Below are 23,995 nucleotides of genomic sequence, written 5' to 3' on the forward strand. Positions count from 1 at the left end.
CAGGGAAGAAGACACCTGGTTTGCTCCACCATCTGAGCACTTGCTTTGGTTGGCTGCCCTGCCAGCCGCTGCTCCTCACCGCCTGGCCACCCTGCCAGCTGCTGCTCCTTGTTGCCTCCCGACTGCTTACCACTTTTGCTGGTTGCTCCCACCGGCCGCCCATCAGTCACTTCCTGCTGCCACCTGCCTCTCTGCTGTGACCTCTGTAGGTCAGTCTCTTAGTTATTTTTAGCTCTCAGCAGGCTGGGGAGAAACACTGCCTCATCACAACTGATTTCAGCTCTCATTGACTACTTAACATAACAAATAGGCTCCTAATGAAGCCTATTTAGCTCTATCTTTGAACAGTGGGGAGGAACAGGCTAAACCAGACCAGGGACCCTTAGAGAAAGGACACACTTCCTTGCTGGGACAACTGTCCCCACCCCTCTTACTTTCACAGGGGTCTGGCATTCGAGCCCCTGGCTTAACTAGGTACTTTCAGCTGAGGGTGACCCCTTAATTGGGACAGATTAAGCACAGTTCTGCTCCTTTATTCATACAATAATGACAACAATATTGATAACAGCATTTCTCTACCCCTTCATTCAGTACTAAAGTGATTTGTAACCCAATACCAGCCAAAGTTGATTACTTTGAGCAACACCGCTCTATCTGCTGAGTGGAGTAGATGTGTTCATATAAATACAGTTTGCTCCTAAAGTCTCTCCACCTTCCAGCTAGTTGTCTGGGGAAAGTTCATTCAGACCCAGGTTATACATGCTCTGGAACTGGTTTTAGAAAGAGAGTCATTTCATGTCCTCACTCTGAGCCTGGCTCCCACCAGTGCCCATGCTGGATTTAGGGGCCAGCAGGGCACCATCTCAGCTGACTAGGTCATCATGCACCATGGTAGACTCCATGCTGGGGATGTTATGTAAAGCTTCCACTCAAATGCGATTGTAAGATGTGTAACTTGTATCATTAAGTTCTGCAGCAGAACCTTTTTGCAGACTTTGTAACTTCAGTGATTGTTAGCAAAGCCTTTGAAGTTTTGTAACCTTTGCAAGCTCTGTAACCTTTTCAAGTTACCACTTGCATGAACTTCCAAGTTTTGTAATATCCCATCACTCAATCAGAGAGAGTGTGAATGAGGAAGTGTGTGGGGAAGATAAGGGAGTGTGAACAAGGGAGTGTATGTGGGACTGGGTGGAGAGGAACTGCAAGGAGAAGAGAGCCCGGAGCCAGGTGTGCCTGATGTAATCTGCCCTGAGAAGGCAATCACAGAGTGCTGTGAAGAAAAGATGCATGAAAGGAACAGGGACTGGGAATGCTTCTTGCTGACGGACACAGAAGAAAAACTCAGTGTACATGACAGGAGCCGCCCAGTTCCAAAATAAAAGGAAGCAGCCATGCACACAAGTGGCTGCTCCTTGAGCTGCTCAGCAGCTTGGATTTGTGACCGCAGGCGGACACACCAGAGCTACCATGCTTCGGCTTCTCGGCCTCCATGCTGTCTCCGGTAACTCTCCGCCTGTGTAAGTGTGTGGGTGCATGAGGGTATGAATGCGGTGAATGTGGGCGTGTATGAATAAGCTCCATCTCTTTTCTATCTGACCTAACAGTGACATTGTAATAAAACTAATACAAGTGTGACCCTGGGTTGGTTTTTAGGGGAACAGAGGTAACAGGGGATTGCCCAGCATCCAGTCAAACTCCTTGTAAAATGGGCATGCAGTCAGTGAGTTGCCCAAGGTGTGGTTCTGATTCCTCATCTTCTGCTACTTGCTCTTCAGTTTTTTAATCCACTCACTGCTCATCAGTCCAGAAAGCTAAAAGGCTGGTAGCTTTGCAAATTATCTGCTGGTAAATATGGTCATTCCTAAAACTTTTGCTAAAGTCCACAGTTTTGCTGGCTCTTGCTCCAGAGATTCACTAAAATCTGGCTGTGCTCCCATAACAATGAAGCAGCGCGCTTTGCAAAAGGCTTGTTCTGTTAGGTCTCCATTACAAACACAGAAGGCTCTTTGATGATGTGTTTGCAGCTCAGTGGTCAGAAGACAATAGAAAGGTTAATACCGACTCACTGAGCTACTGATGTATGCCAAGGGGAGTGGATTCCATTTTCAATTGAGTTGATTGGAGATTGATGGTATAGAGAGGACAAAGGAAGTTGGCCCATGTGATTGTGGAATACTTTTGACGGACTCCCAGGACACAAGTCAAACAGGGCTGTATCTATACTGCAAGGCAGTAGGGCTCAAAGCTTGGGTCATGGCTTGACACGGGAGCAGACCCTTCAGCCCCACAGGGTCCTAGGAACCAAGTCTGAGAGATTTGTGTGTAGGTGGAAGTGGGGGTTGGGCTCAAGGCTGAGGCTGAGCCTTGATTGACATTGTAATGTATCAAAGGGATAGCCGTGTTAGTCTGGATCTGTAAAAGCAGCAAAGAGTCCTGTGGCACCTTATAGACTAACAGACTTATAGGAGCATGAGCTTTCGTGGGTGAATACCCACTTCTTCGGATGCATGCAGCCATTGCACTCTGTGCAAAGAACAGTTTTACCACACTCTGGTAATTTTTAAACCTTCTGTAACTTTCAAACTTTTTGGAATGAAAACAAGCATAAGAAATGTCAGTCCAAAGATCTTTATTCCTAAAAAGGAATAAATTACCAGAAAACACAGGAATAAAAGTGCTAAAGTATAGAAACATTAGTGCGAGGCTTTAACAGAAGTGTTAGAGCTTTAACTACAGTAGTTCAAACAGTACTTCAATAGGTCAATGAGTACAGCCACCCCCTTTTTTGTGAGCTGTTAAAATAATGGCAATTCATCTGTGTGAACTTGAGAACCTCTGAACTCCAGTTACTGTTTGAACACCTGCATCACTCCATCTGCTGTATATTTGTTGTTATTCTTGACTGTGACAAATCTTTGTCCAGCCTCTCCCAATTCACATGCTGTGCTAAACTAATCCCATCCTCTCAGTTCCCTCGTGGGCCTCAAACAGTTTCTCTTGCAAGAACAGTTGGCTTATACTTTTATGCAGATATTGTCTATCCTCGGGAGCAAATAAGCAGCCAAGGCTCAGTTTGAATTGGAGTTCAAAGCAGAACATATTGATCAAATAAAATTGTTTGAGGATACCTGTAAATATTTGTGACAAGGTGTACTCAGCCTTTGTTGCTTCCTGCTGGGGCCCTGCTGCCCTACTATACTGCATCTCAAGAAGCAGCCAGCTGAGAAGAAAAGAGCAGCAAAGGTGGGTCCTCCAAGCTTGCCAAAAAAGGAATCTCTGGAGCAGCCATTTTGGAAACCAGAGACCTGATCCTCCCAGAGCTAGAAGAGCAGATTTAAAAATTTTATTAAGATGATGTTAAAAAAAAAAAAGTGAACAGAGTTTGAGCATAGAAGTTTCTGGTTATCAGGGAATAACGTACAGATTATCGAGGGTGCAAAGTTTGGTTTAAGATCAGGTGGCATAAGGAATACATAATCAGCAATATCCCCGATTGGGGGTGTGACGGGTTGGATCACAGAAACCCCCCGGGGAGCTGCCACCCAATGTGCAAAGATTACCCCTGCTTCTGTTTTCCCTGCCAGCTCAGGACTCCAGCACCCTGTCTTGCTGAGCCAGCCACTCCTGTCCGGCTCTAACACAGATCCAGGGTCCGAATCACTTGTCCCAAAGCTGCAAGTTTACCTGAAAACAGCTCCCAGAAGTGTGCTTGTCTTTAGCACTCAGATGCCCAACTCCCAATGGGGTCTAAACCCAGATAAATCCGTTTTACCCTGCATAAAGCTTATGCATAAAACTTATGCAGGGCAAACCCAGAAATTGTTCGCCCTCTATAACACTGATAGAAAGATATGCACAGTTGTTTGCTCCCCCAGGTATTAGTAATTTACTCAGAGTATGTATTAAATAAAAAGTGATTTTATTAAATACAGAAAATAGGATTTAAGTGGTTCCAAGAAGTAACAGACAGAACAAAAAGCAACAGAGGGTCCTGTGGCACCTTAGAGACTAACAGAAGTACTGGGAGCATAAGCTTTCGTGGGTAAGAACCTCACTTCTTCAGATGCAAGTAATGGAAATCTCCAGAGGCAGGTATATATCAGTGTGGAGATAACGAGGTTAGTTCAATCAGGGAGGGTGAGGTGCTCTGCTAGCAGTTGAGGTGTGAACACCAAGGGAGGAGAAACTGTTTCTGTAGTTGGATAGCCATTCACAGTCTTTGTTTAATCCTGATCTGATGGTGTCAAATTTGCAAATGAACTGGAGCTCAGCAGTTTCTCTTTGGAGTCTGGTCCTGAAGTTTTTTTGCTGTAAGATGGCTACCTTTACATCTGCTATTGTGTGGCCAGGGAGGTTGAAGTGTTCTCCTACAGGTTTTTGTATATTGCCATTCCTGATATCTGACTTGTGTCCATTTATCCTCTTGCGTAGTGACTGTCCAGTTTGGCCAATGTACATAGCAGAGGGGCATTGCTGGCATATGATGGCGTATATAACATTGGTGGACGTGCAGGTGAATGAGCCGGTGATGTTGTAGCTGATCTGGTTAGGTCCAGATAAAATAAGCGATGGCCACATTAACACCACCCTATACCGAAAACCCACCGACCGCTACGCCTACCTTCACGCCTCCAGCTTCCACCCCGGTCACACCACACGATCCATCGTCTACAGCCAAGCACTGAGGTACAATCGCATCTGCTCCAACCCCTCAGACAGAGACCAACACCTACAAGATCTTCACCAAGCATTCTCAAAACTACGATACCCACACAAGGAAATAAAGAAACAAATCAACAGAGCCAGACGTGTATCCAGAAGCCTCCTGCTACAAGACAGGCCCAGAAGAGAAACCAACAGAACTCCACTGGCCATTACCTACAGTCCTCAGCTTAAACCTCTCCAACGCATCATCAGTGATCTACAACCCATCCTGGACAATGATCCCTCACTTTCACAGACCTTGGGAGGCAGGCCAGTCCTCGCCCACAGACAACCTGCCAACCTTAAGCATATTCTCACCAGCAACCACGCACCGCACCATAACAACTCTAACTCAGGAACCAACCCATGCAACAAACCTCGATGCCAACTCTGCCCACATATCTACACCAGCAACACCATCACTGGACCTAACCAGATCAGCTACAACATCACCGGCTCATTCACCTGCACGTCCACCAATGTTATATACGCCATCATATGCCAGCAATGCCCCTCTGCTATGTACATTGGCCAAACTGGACAGTCACTACGCAAGAGGATAAATGGACACAAGTCAGATATCAGGAATGGCAATATACAAAAACCTGTAGGAGAACACTTCAACCTCCCTGGCCACACAATAGCAGATGTAAAGGTAGCCATTTTACAGCAAAAAAACTTCAGGACCAGACTCCAAAGAGAAACTGCTGAGCTCCAGTTCATTTGCAAATTTGACACCATCAGATCAGGATTAAACAAAGACTGTGAATGGCTATCCAACTACAGAAACAGTTTCTCCTCCCTTGGTGTTCACACCTCAACTGCTAGCAGAGCACCTCACCCTCCCTGATTGAACTAACCTCGTTATCTCCACACTGATATATACCTGCCTCTGGAGATTTCCATTACTTGCATCTGAAGAAGTGAGGTTCTTACCCACGAAAGCTTATGCTCCCAGTACTTCTGTTAGTCTCTAAGGTGCCACAGGACCCTCTGTTGCTTTTTGCAGATTCAGACTAACATGGCTACCCCTCTGATACTAGACAGAACAAAGTAAGTTACCAAGCAAAATAAAATAAAATGCGCAAATCTATGCCTAATCAAACTGAATACAGATAATCTCACCCTCAGAGATGCTTCAGTAAATTTTTTCTCAGACTGGACACCTCCCAGGCCTGGGCACAATTCTTTCCCCTGGTACAGCTCTTGTTGCAGATCAGGTGATAGCTAGGGGATTCTTCATGATGGCTCCTCTCCCCTTGTTCTCTTCCACCCCTTTATATATCTTTTGCATAAGGCGGGAACCCTTTGTCCCTCTGGGTTTCCACCCACCCTCACTGGAAAAGCACCAGGTTAAAGATGGATTCCAGTTCAGGTGACATGATCACATGTCACTGCAAGACTTCATTACTCACTTGCCAGCACACACATATACAGGAAGACTCACTGGTAAATACAGCCATCTGCAGACAATGGGAGTCATCAAGATTCCAAACCATCCTTAATGGCCCACACTTTACATAATTACAATAGGCCCTCAGAGTTATATTTCATATTTCTAGTTTTAGATACAAGAGTGGTACATTTATACAAATAGCATGATTACACTCAGTAGATTATAAACTTTGTAAAGATACCTAACAAGAGACCTTTTGCATGAAGCATATTCCAGTTACATTATATTCACTTATCATATTTTTATAAAACCATATAGACTGCACATCACAGGTGGTAAAAGGTTGATGGGTCAAAGTACAGGCATTGAGATATGAGGGTATGAAGTTCACAGAGTGGCTATGTTCGTGTGTGGAGTATAATGAGTGGATATGATGATGAGGTTGGTATGACCCTCATTTGGTGAGATTTAATGTTCAGGGAGTTTATGGTTCCAGTTCATATGAGCCAACGGAGAAGGTGACTTGGTCCCTTTCTCGTAGTGAGGGAACGATGTCACTCTGGATCACGCCTCCTGGTACTGTCGATGGCCGGTGATGTGCTCGATGTAGATGGTCCAGGGACATCCACCAACAGTACCAGGAGGCGTGATCAGTCTATACTGGTGTATGTTAATTATGCATTTGTGGAGCTTGAGGTTTTGTGAACCTCTCATACTACTGATCAAAAGCTAGTTGTAATTCCTGAATATTTTCTACTTGTAACTTAAACCCAGTCTTGTAAAAATGTGCCACAGAACCTTTAATGGCTTCACACAGTCAACTTTAGTTTTATGTTTCATAAGAGACAGCACTACCACAGTAATTAGAGGTGCAGAGTTGTACTGCCTCAGAGAGAGCTCCATGGTGTGCAGAGAGGGTACAGACACTCCTACAACCATTATGCAACGTAGTCCCCTGTGCAAAACTGGCCTGATGCAATCTCTGGTGTGTAGCTATGGCTCCTCTTCCTTCCCATCCCATCCCCTCTTTGTGCATCACTGTGGGGGAATAAGCAGGAAGGAATCCCTGTGCTCCATTGGTGGTAGGTACTAAGATTCTGCTTGTCCACTCTCCAGGCCACTAAAAGGATGGATGAAAGCTCTAATTGCTTTTCCTTCCACTGACTTCCTTATAGCACCTGTCCTCTCTCCACCTCATCAATTCCATCCCTTTTCATTTACTACCATAAATATTCTCAAATCAAAATAGTTTGTTAGCCCCAGTTCTCAAATAGTCTCTGAAAGTGCATTTTGAGTGTCTATTCAAATGTAAAATTCACAATTTACTATTCTTTATGTAACTCACCAACACAACATGAACTGTGATTATTACAAACCAACATACACAATTCAAAGTTATATTCAATTATATAAGATACATAAATTGAGTTATGAGCGAGTTATGGCTTATGCATAATAAGTTACAATGAATGGTCTACAGTATATTCTGTTAAAATATTTGCAATTAGAAATTAAAATATTCTGTTGAGGAATTTTCACTAAAGAAATACAAATATTTTTGAATCACAACTAAATGAGAATTCAATGTTCTGTCCATGGATAATTTGCAAATAGATAAAAAGACAAAAATAAACAAATATGAATGACTCGCTCAGCTCTATAAAGATAAAACAGTTACAGAGTTAACTAAAGTGTTTTGGGAGAGCATTAGTAGGAAATGTTATATAAAATGGTATATTGGGTTTCCTGCTTTGAGAAAATGTCTCTAAGTTCTACTTGGTTTTTAAACACATCTGCTGCTTTTCCTGTTATGATCAACACTACTTATAAGAATGCCCTTGATAGCCAAAAAAGCATAACTATAGCCAAGTAATCAAATATCTGGATAGTTTAGTACATGGTTGGAAGAAGAATTTCAGACTGTTACAGTATTCCCTCCCCCCTCCGAAATTACATGGTTTCTGGGACTGGTACTTAGTGAAGGTTCCTGGTTGGCTCAGTTTCAGGCTCCATGAAAGCTACTTTTTGAAACAATTACTGATTGTGGTGGCTGAAACTACAGAAGTGTCCATTTAGAAAGTGTTATTACCAATGAGAAAACTAAAGGCTGAGATCAGCAATGTGGTGCTTTTCTTATATAACAATGTGAAGATCCACACAACAGATACAATAGTTATGTTCTATCCATTGTACGTGCAACATCAGTAGGAATTAAACTCAGGCCCTCCACTATCCCAGCTTCCTTCAGAAAGCAAAAGGAGCTTCTTACCTAAAGTATGAAGATAAATTATATATTCTGGGTCATCTCATTTTAGCAGTGGTTAGTGATATTGTATCCTTATACATATCAGAAACAAGGACCACAGGACGTAGCTGTTTGTAATATTAAATACAGCCTATTTAAAGCTAACTGGGCAGTGAAAAAGAATAAGAAAGATAGTGGGAAAGGAAATGGATTGAGGGGGAAATAAAGGAAAGTGGGAGGAGAAAGCAATGAAAGGTATAGAGATTAGATATGTGGGCCTGGTCTACACTGGAAAATTAGGTCAGCATAACTACATAGCCCAGGGTTGTTGAAAATCCACACCCCTGAGTGGCCTGGTTAAGCCAACATATGGTAAGTCTTGAGTAGAAAGTACTAGGTTAACAGAAGAATTCTTCCAGCGACCTAGCTACCACCTCTCAGGGAGATGGATTACCTATGCTGATGGGAGAATCCTTCTCTCCTCTGAGCATAGGAGACATCTACACTGAAGTGATGCAGTGGTGCAGCTGTGCCGCTGTAGCATTTTAAGTGTAGGCAAACCCAAAGTGACTTGAGGAAGCAGGAAAGGAAACAAGATAAATACTAAAGGGCATATTTTCAAAGGCATTCAGATGCCTAAAGATGCACATAGGTATCTAGTGGAATTTGCAAAAGCACCTGCCTGCATCTTTAGGCACCTGAATACCTTTGAACATCTGTCCCAAAATGACTAGAACCAAAGAGAAATGGAGCAGAGGGAAAGCAAGACAAGAAGAGGAAAGATGGCACCAAAGGAAGGCAGCAGGCCAGAAGATAGATGAGAGAAAAATTAAACTCTTTGTAATTTAGTTTAAAAGTATAGGACCAGATAGAGTCTGGCCCTTGTGTAGGTGTGCAAAGAATGGGGAGAGTACAAGTAGCCTTCCCCTTCCACGTGTGACTTGTATATAGGCCAACCACAATTGCAGTGAACACAGGAACTACTACCTGTTATCTCCCACAGGTGGCAGGGCAGAGCTCCACTGCAGGTACACCAACTAGCAGAGGTGGTTTGTGGTAGTAGAATGGTACTTTTTCTACACTTTCCTAAGGAGTGTAGTAGTGGATGCACTTCCCCTCGTCCCCCTCGCTCTGGGAAGATATTGTCTGCTGCCCTTAAAAAAGGCACTGGGATCAGCAACAACAGAGCCCAAAATGTTGATTTAAACACACTACCGCTCTGTATTGGGTTTACGATGTAGGTACTTATTTTAACACATGCGGATGGTGTATATCAGCCTTGGGTGTTTGTCCCTCCTTTTTATAGTTTCAGTCCCTGTCTAGAAAGACATTTCCAGCAGAGACCCAGGAGATAGAGTCTAAATGGAAGGATGTTCTCTGCTGGTTTTCTCACCTGTTTGAACTTCCTTTGTTTTCCCTTCCTGCTTGATTATTATTCTGATTACTGCTTAAATGCAAATTAAGGCAAGCACACATTCCTTCCTCTGTCTAGGACAGACCTGACTTCTGCTTTGGCAGGACTGTGGGGTTTGGAACATATTAATAACATCATACAGGGAAATCTTGTAACTTCACATACAATGTTGCCACACATTTTACCAGGACAATACTGGCCAACAAATTACGAGTTTTCAAATGATACTTTACACGGCATACTTTGTACAAAGATTACTACAGCCTTGTGTAGGGGAATACCAGGGTGTATTTGGTCACAATAAGCATCTACCCTGGAGACAAAACCATTATTCCACATTAAGATGTATCTAAGAACTGCATAAAGTGACACTCTTAGCTAAAAGTACTTTTGAAAGTTAGGAAGCTCATGCACTTTGGCTGACAAGGAAATAATAGTTTATAATCTCAAATACTGTTAATCAATATGGATAACTTTCCTTGTTTTCCTAACCGCTTGTGCAATTTTAAAGTGACTTTTCGTCTCGAGATCCTGTTTGCCTTCATGGTACATAAAGAACTATTCATATGAGTCAGCAGTAAAGATTATAAGATATCTATTAGAGAGTAACTTCCTTGTAGTCACTTCCTTTAATGCATTATGCACATTAGAAGACCACTGAGTAGTGTTATGGCACTTGTGTTCTTTGGGTTAATACAGAAAATGGTAATTTTGAACACAACGAGGACACCATAATTTACAACACATATGTTCTGTTTGTCTAGAGAGATCTGTATTTGTGGACTGATTTTGAGCAGGCTTTTGCACTGATTCTTTTAGCAAATATGGGTGGTGTTAATCCTCATGTAAACCTGTGTGTTTAGTAATGCCATGCCTAATCCTGGTTCTTCAATCCAGGATAGGTTTCCTGTTTTATTATCAGAAATAATACAGGCCAGAAGAGTAATTGAGTCACATGCCTCAGTTTTTCCATTTGTAAAATAATACTTTCCTCCTTTGTAAAAGTGCTTTGTCATCTACAGGTAGAGTTGCCAATTTAGGTTGGACGTATTCCTGGAGGTCTCATCACGTGAAATAATCTTTAATGAAAGATTAATTTTTAATTCCTGGAGACTCCAAGGCAACCCTATCTACAGATGAAAAGCACCATATAAGAGCTAGGTATTTTTAGGGACAAATCCAGCCCCCACCCCTGTAGCCTCAGTTATCCACCATCTCCCCCATCCTATCCACTTTCTCCCTTATCTTGGAAATAGAATGAAACAGTTCCACTGCCCAGCAAGAGATTGGAGTTAGGGGTTGAGGGCAGCTGTGCAAGGTGCATCTTATATGGTGCAGAGACCTGATCTGTTGAGGCTTCCTGTGTGGAAGTGCACAGTAAGTGAGTTGAGGTGGTGCAGGGGAGGATTTTTTTCCAGCGTCCATGCTGTGGCTCCAAAACCACTCTTGTAGATTTAGGAGGAAGGACATCTTCCCTTCCCCCTCAGACTCCACCCAGCTCCCTGTTTAGATCCTCAGTTTTTTTCCCCTCCACCTTCCCTAAGAAGATATCTAGTATACATGGGAAATAGGTCCCAAGATTTAGCTGTGAGAACAAAATATTCAACTGAAGCTGAAGGATCCAAATAGAATAGTCTACATATACAGTATATGGATAGCACTGATCCCTAAATACTCTGCATAGAACAATTTTTTTCAAAAAAGCAAAATATAATCAGTATGTCTAATTGTCAGGATTTTTTCATACATCTAGATATTGGACTTTAAAGTAGGAACCAACTTTGGACACCAACCTTTATATTAAATCCTTTAGTATTATTTTTCTTACTATTCTCCATATGTCACTTGCATTCATGAACTGAGAACCTCACTTTATCTTTAGCTAAAATGGATTATATATCAGTACAATAAAGTCAAATGTCAGTCCTAAATTCATGCTGAATATGAATAACTTTTCTCTTGTATTTTATTTTCTTTGTTCTTAGTCTTGTGCAGTTTTAAATTTTATTTATATACTTATGGTGATATATTTGCCATTCAAAGAACTATTTTTTTAAAGATATAGGGCCTTATCCTACTTTCCTTACTCAGGTCAAAGGTCCCATTAATCAAAGTAACCCATCCCAACAGCCATTGTTCTGGCCTATCTAGAAGTTGCTAAAATATCTGACAGTAGGAGATCTATGCTACCTTACTTGCAATGTGGCAGACTCACTCCATGGGAGAAGAGTTGGGGAAGTGTTTTTCAAAAGAATTCTACTTGGAATTATTTTAAACATTAATACAGAGTATTTCATAATCTGAATTGAAATAACATTCTCCTGAGAACACTTTCACTTTCTTGAGAACAAAAATGTATAGAAAGCAAATAGAAGGGGCAAAGAATACCACAGAACAAACACATGGTTTGTATTCTAAAAAGTATTAGCAAATCATTTGTTATTCAGTCATTGCCCAGCTATAGTTATGAGTATATATTAACCACTTTGAGCCAAATACTGCTCTCATTTATAGTGGTCCCTTAATCGGTGTTACTGTGGATTTACACAGGTGTAGATGAAAGTCGGAGAACTGATGCTGGGCCCCACTCCAGTTGCTTTGTGCCACTTGGTATGAGGCAGCCAGGGATCAGTTAGAGTAGCATGGAAGCTGCTCTAACTTATATTGGAAATCAAACATACCCCCTCTCCCTCCCACTATTGGATTGTAAAAATGTGACACTGACTTAAAAGCCATTTACAGTTTACCATTTACAGTCTTGCAACAATCAGTCTGGCCAGATCAGAAAATCTGAGCCAGCATGTAACCTTTCTTATTTTTATTATACACATCACTTTGCATCATTTTCTTGTTTAATACTGTGAAGGAGCACTCACCTTGAGTGCCTTCTTGTGGCTGGGTGTGATATTGCAGTCCTTCTGTTGCCCCTGGTGTCTCCTGCAGGCTGTCAGCTGATCTTGGTGGGTCTTCAGTGGCTTACCCCCTCCAACCAAGTCAGCAACTTCAAATGAACCCCTTTCATGGTATTAAAGAGTCCAATAATAATAGTAAAAAAACCTATCTGCCCTTGCTAGTGTGTACAGCACTGGCCCTGGGCCCTTTAAATTCAGCCCAGTGTTCAAGCTCCCAAATAAGCTACATCCCCTTCTTGGGGTTTATGCTAATTTACCCATGGCTGGTTGGGAAATCCAGGCCCACCCACTACTCTAGGTTCCAACCCAGGGACCTATAAACAATAGCTACATACTGCTTGATTCAATTCATTGCTGCTGCTTCCCTGGGCCTCTTTCTACCTGGCCCCTTTAGCTTCACCCTTTAGCAAGGGTGTTCCTGAAACATGCTGAGTCTATCCCCAGTTCCACAACTGGAGAAATGTCTAGTTCTCCTGGGCTACTTCCTACCCTTCCTTCCGAGTCTGGCTGCCTCAAGGCATCCACCGTCTCCCTTCCATCGGTGGTGGAAGGTGGCTGGGAGTCAGTTGGAGCCTCGGCTCAGCTGGCTTCAACATCTTGGAGCTCCGGCAGTCTCATGTCTGTTTCCTTCTTTCACTGAATTCTATATTAGCCACTTGAGCCAACTTAAGTGTGTCCCTACAAGGGAGCTGTATCAATTTAACTAAATCTGTTTCTAAATTGATTTAGTTACTGCAATGCACTTTTTGTGTGTAGACAAACCATTAGGCACAACTCTTCTCTGGGCTTTTCCTGAGGTGGGGGCTCTGCTGCCCCCCTAGTTCTCAGCTCCTCACCTAGAGTACGGCAGCTGACCGGACTCGGGGTGAGGATCTCCCCACCAGAGGTGAGAAGCCCCAGGTGGCTGCCCCCCTGCTCCTGGCTGGGAACATGGAGGCAAGAAGACCAGGGGGCAGTTGGGCTCCCAAGGGGTAGCTGCAAGGAGCTCAAAGAACCAGTTGATTGCATCCATTAGCACAGAGGTTGGCAACCTTCGGCACGTGGCCCATCAGGGTAATCCGCTGGCGGGTCAGGAAACGTTTTGTTTACGTTGACCGTCCACAGGCACAGCCTCTCGCAGCTCCCAGTGGCTGCAGTTCACCGTTCCCGGCCAATGGGAGCTGCGGGAAGTAACGTGGGCCGCAGGGACGTGCTGGCCGCCGCTTCCTGCAGCTCCCATTGGCCGGGAACGGTGAACTGCGGCCACTGGGAGCTGTGGGGGGCTGTGCCTGTGGATGGTCAATGTAAACAAAATGTCTCACAGCCCACCAGGGATTACCCTGATGGGCCACGTACCAAAGGTTGCCAACCCCTGCATTAGCACCTTCCAGTATAAAAGTACCCCCAAACCTCTTGTTGCGGGTGATGATTGGCTGATAGACTGCAGTCTGCCCCAGGGCGCGGGGGCTAGATGGTGACTGGCAGTAGCCATAACTGAGGTGACATTGGGATAGGAGGTGGGGGTTCCCCTGGGTGGGGAGACCCAGAGAAAGAGTGGGGTACTGCCAGGGGGGCAGCACCTAAGCCAAGGGTACCGAGGTCTGGGAGGGACATGGGGGGCCAACGACAGGCAGATCACCGGCCTGCAGAGGGCGCTTCAGAGGCTGGTGAGCTAATTTCCGGTACGACCAGCAGGAGGCGCCGCAGGAGTGAGTCCACGCCTGATTACAGGGAGGCAACTAGACACGCACAGTGGGGAAAGGGGACTGAGCCCCTGGCATGAAAGAAGGGGTGGGAAAGTTGCAGGGAGTCCCTTCAACAGAGGGTAATGGGGTGGGGGGCATACAAGGAGAGCTCTCTCCCATCTGCATCACCAGATATGGCACAGATGCGCTGATGTAGCGCTTCTAGTGTAGTCTAGCCCTTGGTTTGTACAACGTGCTCAGTCTACAGAAGCAAAAATCGTGTGACCCTCTACGTGTTAATAATCAGTCTTTGTTTGCAAATTCATTCAGCAGTCTAGGGCCTTCATAAAAATAAAATCTCAATTCCACCAAGCTGCGCTAACAAAACCACATAAGCTATCTGCTCTATTTGTAAGAGCTCTATCCTTTGATCACATTATCATGTGAAATGTACATAATGTGAGCAGATAATATAGCTATATTCAGCTTTTCAAAACCAAGGCGTTCGACAGAATAACATCACAGTTGTTAAATAGATACGTGGAATTATCACAATCAGATAAGGAATGAAGGATTGTTTGTCTGAAATATACCAAACATGGCAATAATCTCTGAAGGTGCAGTTACATAGCAATTGTATTCTACAGTGGCATAGAGTTAGTTTTTGAAGTGCGGGAACTTTAGACCAATATATTGAAATGAGCAGAATGAATGAGTGGAGACTGCTTAGCCCCCAATCATCCAGCGGTGACCCTACCTGTAGTGTAGGCAGACAATGCAGCTAGTTAAAAAGAGAAGGCAACAGCAAAGTACATCAAGAAGTAGAAATTTCTAGAGGATTTCAATTCCAAATATGGTTGCAGGGTGGAGGGAAGGGGATATTTAAGAGTTTTGCTTCAAAATGTGTTTTACACTCTGAAATCATTTAAATGTCAAAAGAAACGTGATACTCTCATTTTCCCAGTAACCCTACCTCTACCCTCCCAAATTCCTTCTGCCTTAAACTCAGGGGTGAAAGTAACTTAAAGGACTCACTGGTACGCCAGAGTCCTGAGTGGGAGCGTGGCCTCAACTGGAAGAGGTGTGGCTTCAAGCAGAAGAGGTGGGACCTGTCAAGATTTAAAGGCCCTGGACAGGGCCGGCTCCAGGCACCAGCCCACCAAGCATGTGCTTGGGGCGGTGTCACGGAGTATTGGGGGACTCAGGGCCCTGCACCCCCGGCTTCCTGCGATTCACCATGACTCTCAGCCAGCCAGTAAAGCAGAAGGTTTATTTGGATGACAGGAATACAGTCCCAGACAGGTCTTGCAGGCACAGACAACAGGACCCCCTCAGTTAAGTCCAGCTTGGGGTCCCAGGGCATCCCAGCCCACCCCCCTTTGGGGGGTCAGAGCCATCTCTGCCTCCCAGCCCTCTCTCCAGCTCGCTTCCAGCACTCTGCCTTCAGCGACCCCTCCCACCGCCTTTGTTCAGTTTCCCGGGCTAAGGAGTCACCTCGCCTTCAACCCCTTCCTGGGTTCTCATGTTACACACTCAGGTATGCGCCCTCGGGCAATCACCCATCCTCCAATGCAATGTTACTCTGAAACCATCCTCCAATGCAGACTATCCCAGCCACCCTCCCCTGTCAGCATTCACAGACCTCAGTGAGAACAGGCCCAGTTCGTCACAGGCGGCACCTGGAGGGGCGCGGCGCGGCGCTCTGGCCCAAGAGCAGGGCCGCGACTGGGCTCGCTGCCCTCCCTGCAAATCTCTGGCCGCCGGTGAGAGCGGAGCCCCGGCCGGGCTCTCCACCCTCCTCCCGGTGCTCCGGCTGTCAGCGGAGCCGCGGTGGGCTCGCCGCCCTCCCCTCGGCACTCCAGCCGGTCGGGGAGAGCAGGCCCGCGGCCGGGCTCGGTGCCCTCCCCGGCTGCACTCCCTGCTGGGGGGGCAGGGCAGCAGGAGGCTTTTTTGCCTCGGGCAGCAAAAAAGCCAGAGCCGGCTCTGGCTGTGAGCCCCAGGGCCTTTAAATCACCGCAGAGCTACCAGCTGCAGAGGCAGCTGGGAGCCCTGTGGCTCAGGGGTGAATTAAAGGGCCCGGGGATCTGGCCGCCACGGAGCTCCGGGCCCTTTAAATCACAGTGGGAGCCCTGCCGCCGATACCCCAGGGCAGCAGGGCTTGGGCACGGATTTAAAGGGCCCAGGGCTCCTGCCATTGTAGGGAGCCCTGGGCCCTTTAAAGCGCCGCCGGAGCTCTGGCAGCGGGATTCGGGCCGCGCTTTAAAGGGCCCAGGGCTCCTCATAGCGGCCGGAGCCCCGGGCCCTTTAAATCACCGCCGGAGCCCTGCCGCCGCTACCCTGGGGCAGCAGCAACAGGGCTCCGGCGGTTACTTAAAAGGCCCAGGGTTCCCTGCAGTTGCAGGAGCCCCGGGCCCTTTAAATCCCCACCGGTTTACTTTCACCTCTGCTTATGAGTTTTCATCTTGAGGTCCCAAAGCTATTTACAAAGAAGGCCCTTCCTCATTATTCCCATTTTACTCATGGGCAATCTGAGGCACATAGCCTTGCCCAGAGCAGTGGCCCAGCTGAGAGTCCCACTCCGGCTCTAGTCCTCAAGACTGTGCCACCAGTTGCCTGAATCAACTCTAGCTGAAGGCACGCTGAGGGAGGCTAAGAGGCGGCGTGGTGGCCGGGCCAATAGCACCATTAATCCTCTGCTACTGCTGTGCCACAGAAGCTACATGGGGCTGGAGGGACGGATACCACCCCGATCTGAACCAAGCCTGGGGCTCTTTACTCCAGCCCGTCAGGCTGTGGCACTTGCTGTAGCTCGAGGCCCCCAGTCAGAGCAGCTACGTGACAGGCGCGCGGGGCAGGGCGGTCTCGCCCCCTCCCCTCTGCCTTGCCCTGCCCGGGGACAGCGGGGCGGGCGGAGCTGGGGGCGGCCCGCGGGCTCTTGCCGTTCGTTGGCTCAGCGGCACGCGGAAGGGGCCTGCAAGGGGCCGGTCCCTGCAGCTCACCGCGCCGCCTCCAGCCCGGCCCCGGCCGCTCGCTGCCTAGTGAGCGCGACCAGGCTGCAGCCCCCCTTCGGGCCGCGCGGCGGTGACGTGAGGAGCGGCGCGGCTCCAGCGCGCTGCGGGCTTGCTCAGTGCGCGCTGGGCCGGCGCGATGGTGCCGGGGCCTGAGGGCAGCGGCTCCGCCGGCTGCTTCCCCTCCCCGCCTCCTGCTTCTAGCTAACGGGCGCCTGAGAGCCGGGACCCGCGCTGCGTGCGCAGGGCCGAGCCGGTAAGCGGGGAGCCGTCCCGGGGTCGGTATCGGCCTAGCAATGGGGGGGGGGGGTGTCGGTCTGTCCAGCGGGGCTGTCGGGGCAGAGCCCGGGGAGGCCCCTGTCAGCGGCAGCGGGGGCTCAGGCTGTGTCTGTAACCCAGGCAGCCGGCTAGAGGCCGGGCATGGCGCGGGCAGGCACAGACCCCTGCTAGCGAGCAGGTGCCTGGCTCGCCCCTCTCCGGCGAGCCAGAGGCTGTTTCCCGTCTTCGCTCCTCAGCGCCTGTGCGAGGAGGGCGGGCGAAGCGAATCCCCCTAGAGCCGGCAGAGTCCCGTTCCGCAGGCCCAGCCCAGATCCCTCCTGGCTGGGAGTCCCAGGCCTTAGCATTGATCAAGTTCAGTGAAACAGCATTAGGCATTTATGGGGAGGTGAATTTATTGCTAAGAGAAGGGTGCCAGATTTTTGGCCGGTGGAAGAGAGGTTTCTACTAAGATTTTTCCTCTAAAAATGGGATTATGTTATGGATGGCTATAGGCTTTTTATTTCCATAGTTTTAGGTTTTGAAAGCAATTTTAAAATAAATGTGTCTCAAAATTACTTAATTCTAATTCTTTGTATTTATACTAGCTATGAATGTATTTTTGTTCAGATACCAACATTTCCTTAGAAAAAAATAGTCTGATAAATTTTCTAAGTAAAACTTTCTTCATTATCAGCTGAAACTCATTGATTCACACTGATGAGACCCATTGCAGATGAACAAATTTTGTGAGTTAATGAGTAGGACCCTACCAAATTCATGTTCCATTTTGGTCAATTTCACAGTCAGACGATTTTCAAAATCATAAATTTCATGATTTCAGCTATTAAACCTGTAATTTAATGGTGGTGTAATTGTAGGGATCCTGACCAAAAAAGGACATGTGAGATGGTTACAAGCTTATTGTAGGGAGGGTTGCAGTACTGCTACCCTTACTTCTGCGCTGTTGCTGGCAGCAATACTTCCTTCAGAGCTACACAGTTGGAGAGTGGCGGATGCTGGCCAGGAGCCCAGCTCTGAAGGCAGCACTGCCGCCTGCAGCAGCGCAGAAGTAAGGATGGCATGATATGGTATTAAGTATCAGGGGGTAGCTGTGTTAGTCTGTATCTACAAAAACAACAAGGAGTCTGGTGGCACCTTAAAGACTAACAGATTTATTTGGGCATAAGCTTTCGTGAGTAAAAACCTCACTTCTTCGGATGCATAGAGTGAAAGTTACAGATGCAGGCATTATATACTGACACATGGAGAGCAGGGAGTTACTTCACAAGTATGATATGGTATTGCCACCCTTACTTCTGCCTGCAGAGCTGGGCTCTCAGTCAGCAGCCACCACTCTCCGGCCGCCCAGTTCCGAAAGCAGCAGTGCAGAAGGAAAGGTGACGTGGTATGGTATTAACATCCTTACTTCCACCCTCTGCTGGCGGGGCCCTGCCTTCAGAGCTGGGCTACTGGACAATAGCTGCCACTCTCCGGCTGCCCAGTTCTGAAGGCAGTGCAGAAGTATGGGAAGCAATACTGCAACCCCACCTAAAATAACCTTGTGACGCCCCCCACACACACAATTCCCTTTTGGGTCAGGACTCCCAATTTGCGAAACACTAATCTCCCCCATAAAATCTGTATAGTATAGTGGGAAAGCACACAAAAGACCAGTTTTCACAGTCCATGATGCGTTTTTCATGGCTGTGAATTTGGTAGGGCCCTATTAATGAGTGAACACACATGGTTGAATTGCTTGTTTTGATGTGTCGTTTTTAATTTTAATATATTATATTTCTATGTATACAATACTGTAGTTTCTTAAAATAATGAGATTTTGTCAATACAAAACCTAACTACATTTTATCAAATCTTTACTTAAAAATGAGATCATTCTGTTTGTCATTGCTTTGGTGTTAGCAGCATGGCAGTATTGATCAATTTCATTCTGAAGTATACAACTCTTAAGGAGTATTTATCTTAGGTTTTTTTTGTTTTGTTTTTTTTAACTACACTACATGCGGTAGAATTAACCTAGAGAGAACCTAGTTGTGTATTAATGTGTTTCCATTTAATTAAATGGACAAAGTCAACTTAAGACAATCTTTTAACTATTGCTAGTAACACTTAAATTTTACTTTTTTTAAATGTAAATAAAAATAAAATATATGCCTTTATAAAATATCTAGGCTCAAGGTACCTATGCTATAAATTAAAAATACACAAAATAATACAAAGGAAATAGCCACGAGCATAAATGACAATTTTAAAAATCCAGATTACTTGTGACTTTTTATATTCTTCTTTTAGTTCTTATATTTCTTTCAGTTCAGAGAAAGGAAGTCAGTTAATTATCTTGTACTTTGCTTACTTTTGCCTCAATCATGTTTTGCGTGGGCAGAATCCAAAACGTTCACAGAGTTCTGTTGACGGGTATGGCTTGTAGAACATGTTTCAGGGCAGCAGCCATATTATGTATCACCATAGTGCTATTATGTTTGGGTTTCAAACAAGGCAGGAGAATGCCTCTGTTCTTAAAAATATTTTTCCAAAATTTGAATAAATTCTGTAAATTTTTATGGATTGGGGGTTTTATAAAAGCTCGTCTTTACACAACTTAAGTTTTGGACCAAATTTAAGGTGACAGTCTTCCTTTAAACTGTCACAACACTTTTAAAACACTAAGGAGGCAGTCAGTCCCATTGACTTGAATGGGACTGCTCGCATGAGTAAAATTATGTGTGTATAAGTATTTGCAGGAATGTTCCTAAAGTTGTAATGAGGTACAAAATTGAATATGGCCTTAGGCCACTGTAGTTTATCAACCCTTTAATTCTTGTCTGGTTTAAAGAACAAGTAGTAAGGTAGCACTAGTGGGTGCAAACTGGAGACTTTTGCTACTCCACAGATTCTGCACTTGTCTTGGCATGGTTCTACTTCTTAATGACTATCTGAATAAATCATTTTGTAGAGAAGTAATTAAATAAAGAATATGGGTGTGAGGACTGGTTATTAAGTATCTGAGAGCTGATCTTTTATTTTTTTTTTTTTATATAATTTGATCTGCTCTGGTCAGATACTGTAATGTAATGCAAAAAAAGTGTTTAAAAAACACTTCTTCCTTTTGTTTTGCTGACAAGTAAAAACATTTTTCACTCACTTCACATCTTAACATTATATAAAAATAAATTCCAAAATATAGCCTATAAATATGCATAAACAGTCTCCTATACATTAATTTCTCTAAGACTGTTTAGTGTCATCAGAATTAATATACAACAAACTATTTAAATGGTTGGGAGGATATTTTAAAATGTATATCAAGCATGGGGGCTCCATTGCTGAAGTTTTCAAAAATGTTGTCCCCCCAAAATAATACTTTTACTCTTCTGGAATACTGCCAAAATATACACTGGTGGTTTCCAGGCATAATTGATATTTTTCAGAAAAACATATATTGGAAACATTAAGTAGCGGAAAATGTATTTTATGACATTTTTCTTTTAAGGCACTTTATGTTTGGCATCAGTGAGTTCTTAATATTCCACTTAAATATTTGACTGTAACTTAATACTAAAATAGTTTAAAAATTACAAAAAAATCATTCTGAAATGATATAGTGCTCCCGTAAGTAAAATTAACAATGATTGTTAAAACAGAACACTTAAATTGCATGGTAAAGAGGCAACTAATATTAAGTGTGCAAGAGGTGAAGTGTGTGTTCTTTTGTGAAGGCCTGCAGTTGTTCCATATGACAAAAAAAAAAAAAAAAAAAAAAAAAAAAAAAAAGTTTATAAAGACCTGAGTTTTGGAGGCCACACTTTATCCTGGCACTCTCATTGTCTGTCTTGCCAGTTTTGAGGTGCTCTCTGGTAGCAGATGGAGGCCATCCAGAAAGAAGCACTATAGCAAATATTTTAATACAATGAACAGTTGCAGTGTTACAGTTTATTTGTGTAAATCCTATAAGTTTGATTATTAGAGGGCATTTAGCTCAACTCCTTTTGCCTTCTGTGTTGAGATTAATAACAGATCAGATTCTAATAGTAGCACTATAAATCAAGTCATCGTCTTTTCACAGCTGTAAGTCACAGGGGGTACTATAATGTGGCTTGTACCACCCTGATATTTAAGGTGGAGATATGCTAGTAAAAATAGTTCCCAGTATAGTACTCTACCTTGATCCAAGTGAAGGCTGCCTTAATCAGAATAAGCATCATATGTTGGGACTTATGATCTCGACATCATACTTTTCCGTATTACAGATGAGAGCAGCTGCAGTCAGTGCTATGATATGCAAATTTGGTGCAGCTGTCAAACTTCTGCAGAATGATCAGTGTGGCCCTCAGTTGGGGAACTCCTGCTGTAGTTTGTGCATAAAGGCTCCATAATCACTTGATTTAAAATATAGTAATATGTTGCAATTTGGAGTAATTTCAGCATAGTTTTGTGTGTGTGTGTGTGTGTGTGTGTGTGTGTGTATATATATATGGAGTTAATGTTCCAGCTAATCATTAACAGTTAGGAAATCCCCAACTCAGAGGTCCTCATTGCAGTTATAAGCTTAATAGAATTTTTTTTTTTCTAATTCATCTCAAGTTGTGCACTGCAAATGTATTTTTGTTTTCAGTTTCACTTCTTTCCTAGCAGTTAATGACCAATACAGCCTTGAAGTTTGTGATACTTCAAGTAGCTGTCCAATTAGTTTGGCAGGAACCCAGTAAAAAAACAAAAGTATAAAACATACTTTGTTTCTATCACGCTACATTTTTTAAGTGGTGTAAATTGCTGGTTCTGGAAGCTGGGAAATAGTGCCACCCGTATGACTAATAACTTATAGTTTGCATTCACAGAAGAAATATTATTTTATTAGCTTTTTCTAATGTATCTTTTATGTTCATTTGTCTGAATTCTAAGATTAATTTCTCATAGGCCTTTTTTTGGAAAAAAATGGCAGGCTGTTGTGTACAGTTGTTCATTCTTACAAAAATTTTAGCTCCTGGTGTAGAATCTGATGTTTAGTGATATTTTTATTTTTTTTAGAACTCTATTTTCCCATCTAGTTGACCAAGATACAAGGAGTTGAAGTTGCTTGTACAAGATCATAGTAAATGGCTCACATAGTCCCCCAATCCTTCCAGGAGTTGCACCCGTGCCTAACTTTATACACATGCGTAAACTCAATGATGTCAATGGGACTCCTCCAACTGTAAGCTCTTTGGGGCACGCAGTGTCTTTGTGTGCTATACAAACACAGCAAATCGCGGTGGCGTCATGGTCCATAACTAGACACCCAGGCACTAGTAATGCAAATAATAACAATAATAGTTGTGTGAAAGTTTTTGCAGAATCAGGTCAGGATTTGACCTCAAGAACCATTCTGCATTCTGCTTCTCTAATAGATTGTGTACAAAGAGTAATTATAGCCCTTCTGTAGATCAAATGTATTGCAGACAACAGAACAATCATTTTAAATGCCGCTTTTCTGTAATGTAAAAAATGTGACATAGAACCACCCTTGCTGGGGCGTTGCTTGATGCCACGCATTTGCTGTACAGAGTTCTAGATTTGCTTGGAAGTGAGTTGCTCATCCTTACAGATTGGAATGAGACTATAACACATTTAAAATTTTCCTTAGTTTGAAGTGAAGTCAAATCTAAGGTTAATTTCTTTAAAAAACTAGGGGGTTCCATAAATTGTTGTTCTGTACACTAAGCTTATTGCACACAATAGGGGCTCCTTGCATTCCTCCATACCCCATCACAAGCTCTCTGCATGCCACCTTTCCATCCTCTCTGTTTCTATTCCCTGCAATGCCTTCCTCATGCTAGTCACTCTGTGTCCCCTATTCCCCCTCCATTGTGTGTGTTTGAGTTTTTTAATACCTAGAACTCACATTTGGGAGAAAAATCTTTTTTAAAGGTTTGACTGTGAATTAAGAGCTGTTAAGATTGACTTGCACATTTGGGTCATCCAAGAAATTCTCAAGCATGTAGCAAAAACAGAAAAACATATTTCTAAGAAATGGTGTGTGTGTGGGTGGGAGATTCAAGTCTGGAGGAAGGGAGTAAGGAAATCTTTCAGGGTGCCTTTACAGATCCCAAAAAGCAGAACAATACTCAATATTTTACACTGAAATTCTACACTTACATGTATGTACAAGGACTTCTAACAGTGCTTCTCAAAGTCGGGCCGCCGCTTGTTCAGGGAAAGTCCCTGGCGGTCCGGGCCGGTTTGTTTACCTGCCACGTTTGCAGGTTCGGCTGATCGCGGCTCCCAATGGCCGCGGTTCACTGCTCCAGGCCAGTGGCGGCTGCGAGAAGCGGCGTGGGCTGAGGGATGTGCTGGCCGCCCTTCCCGCAGCCCTCATTGGCCTGGAGCGGCGAACCACAGC

General features: G+C 44.5%; 1 protein-coding gene across 3 annotated transcripts in view; it reads left to right on the top strand.

The window, feature by feature from the left end:
* The first annotated feature begins 1,199 nt into the window (after positions 1–1,199).
* The window catches only part of C1GALT1 (core 1 synthase, glycoprotein-N-acetylgalactosamine 3-beta-galactosyltransferase 1), a 39,792-nt gene continuing 16,996 nt past the window's right edge, over positions 1,200–23,995 (top strand). The window contains exon 1 of one of the 3 annotated variants that reach the window (XR_010599142.1): positions 1,200–1,501. Coding sequence is in view for 2 of the 3 variants with exons in the window: in XM_065587010.1 (XP_065443082.1) it covers positions 1,468–1,501 (34 nt within the window). In the remaining variant the exon portion in view is untranslated. Of the gene's footprint in view, positions 1,518–23,995 lie in introns of all 3 variants that reach the window. The other 2 variants (XM_065587011.1, XM_065587010.1) reach the window with 2 other exon arrangements.

Source organism: Chrysemys picta, chromosome 2, assembly GCF_011386835.1.
Source record: "Chrysemys picta bellii isolate R12L10 chromosome 2, ASM1138683v2, whole genome shotgun sequence".
NCBI classification, from domain to species: Eukaryota; Metazoa; Chordata; order Testudines; family Emydidae; genus Chrysemys; species Chrysemys picta.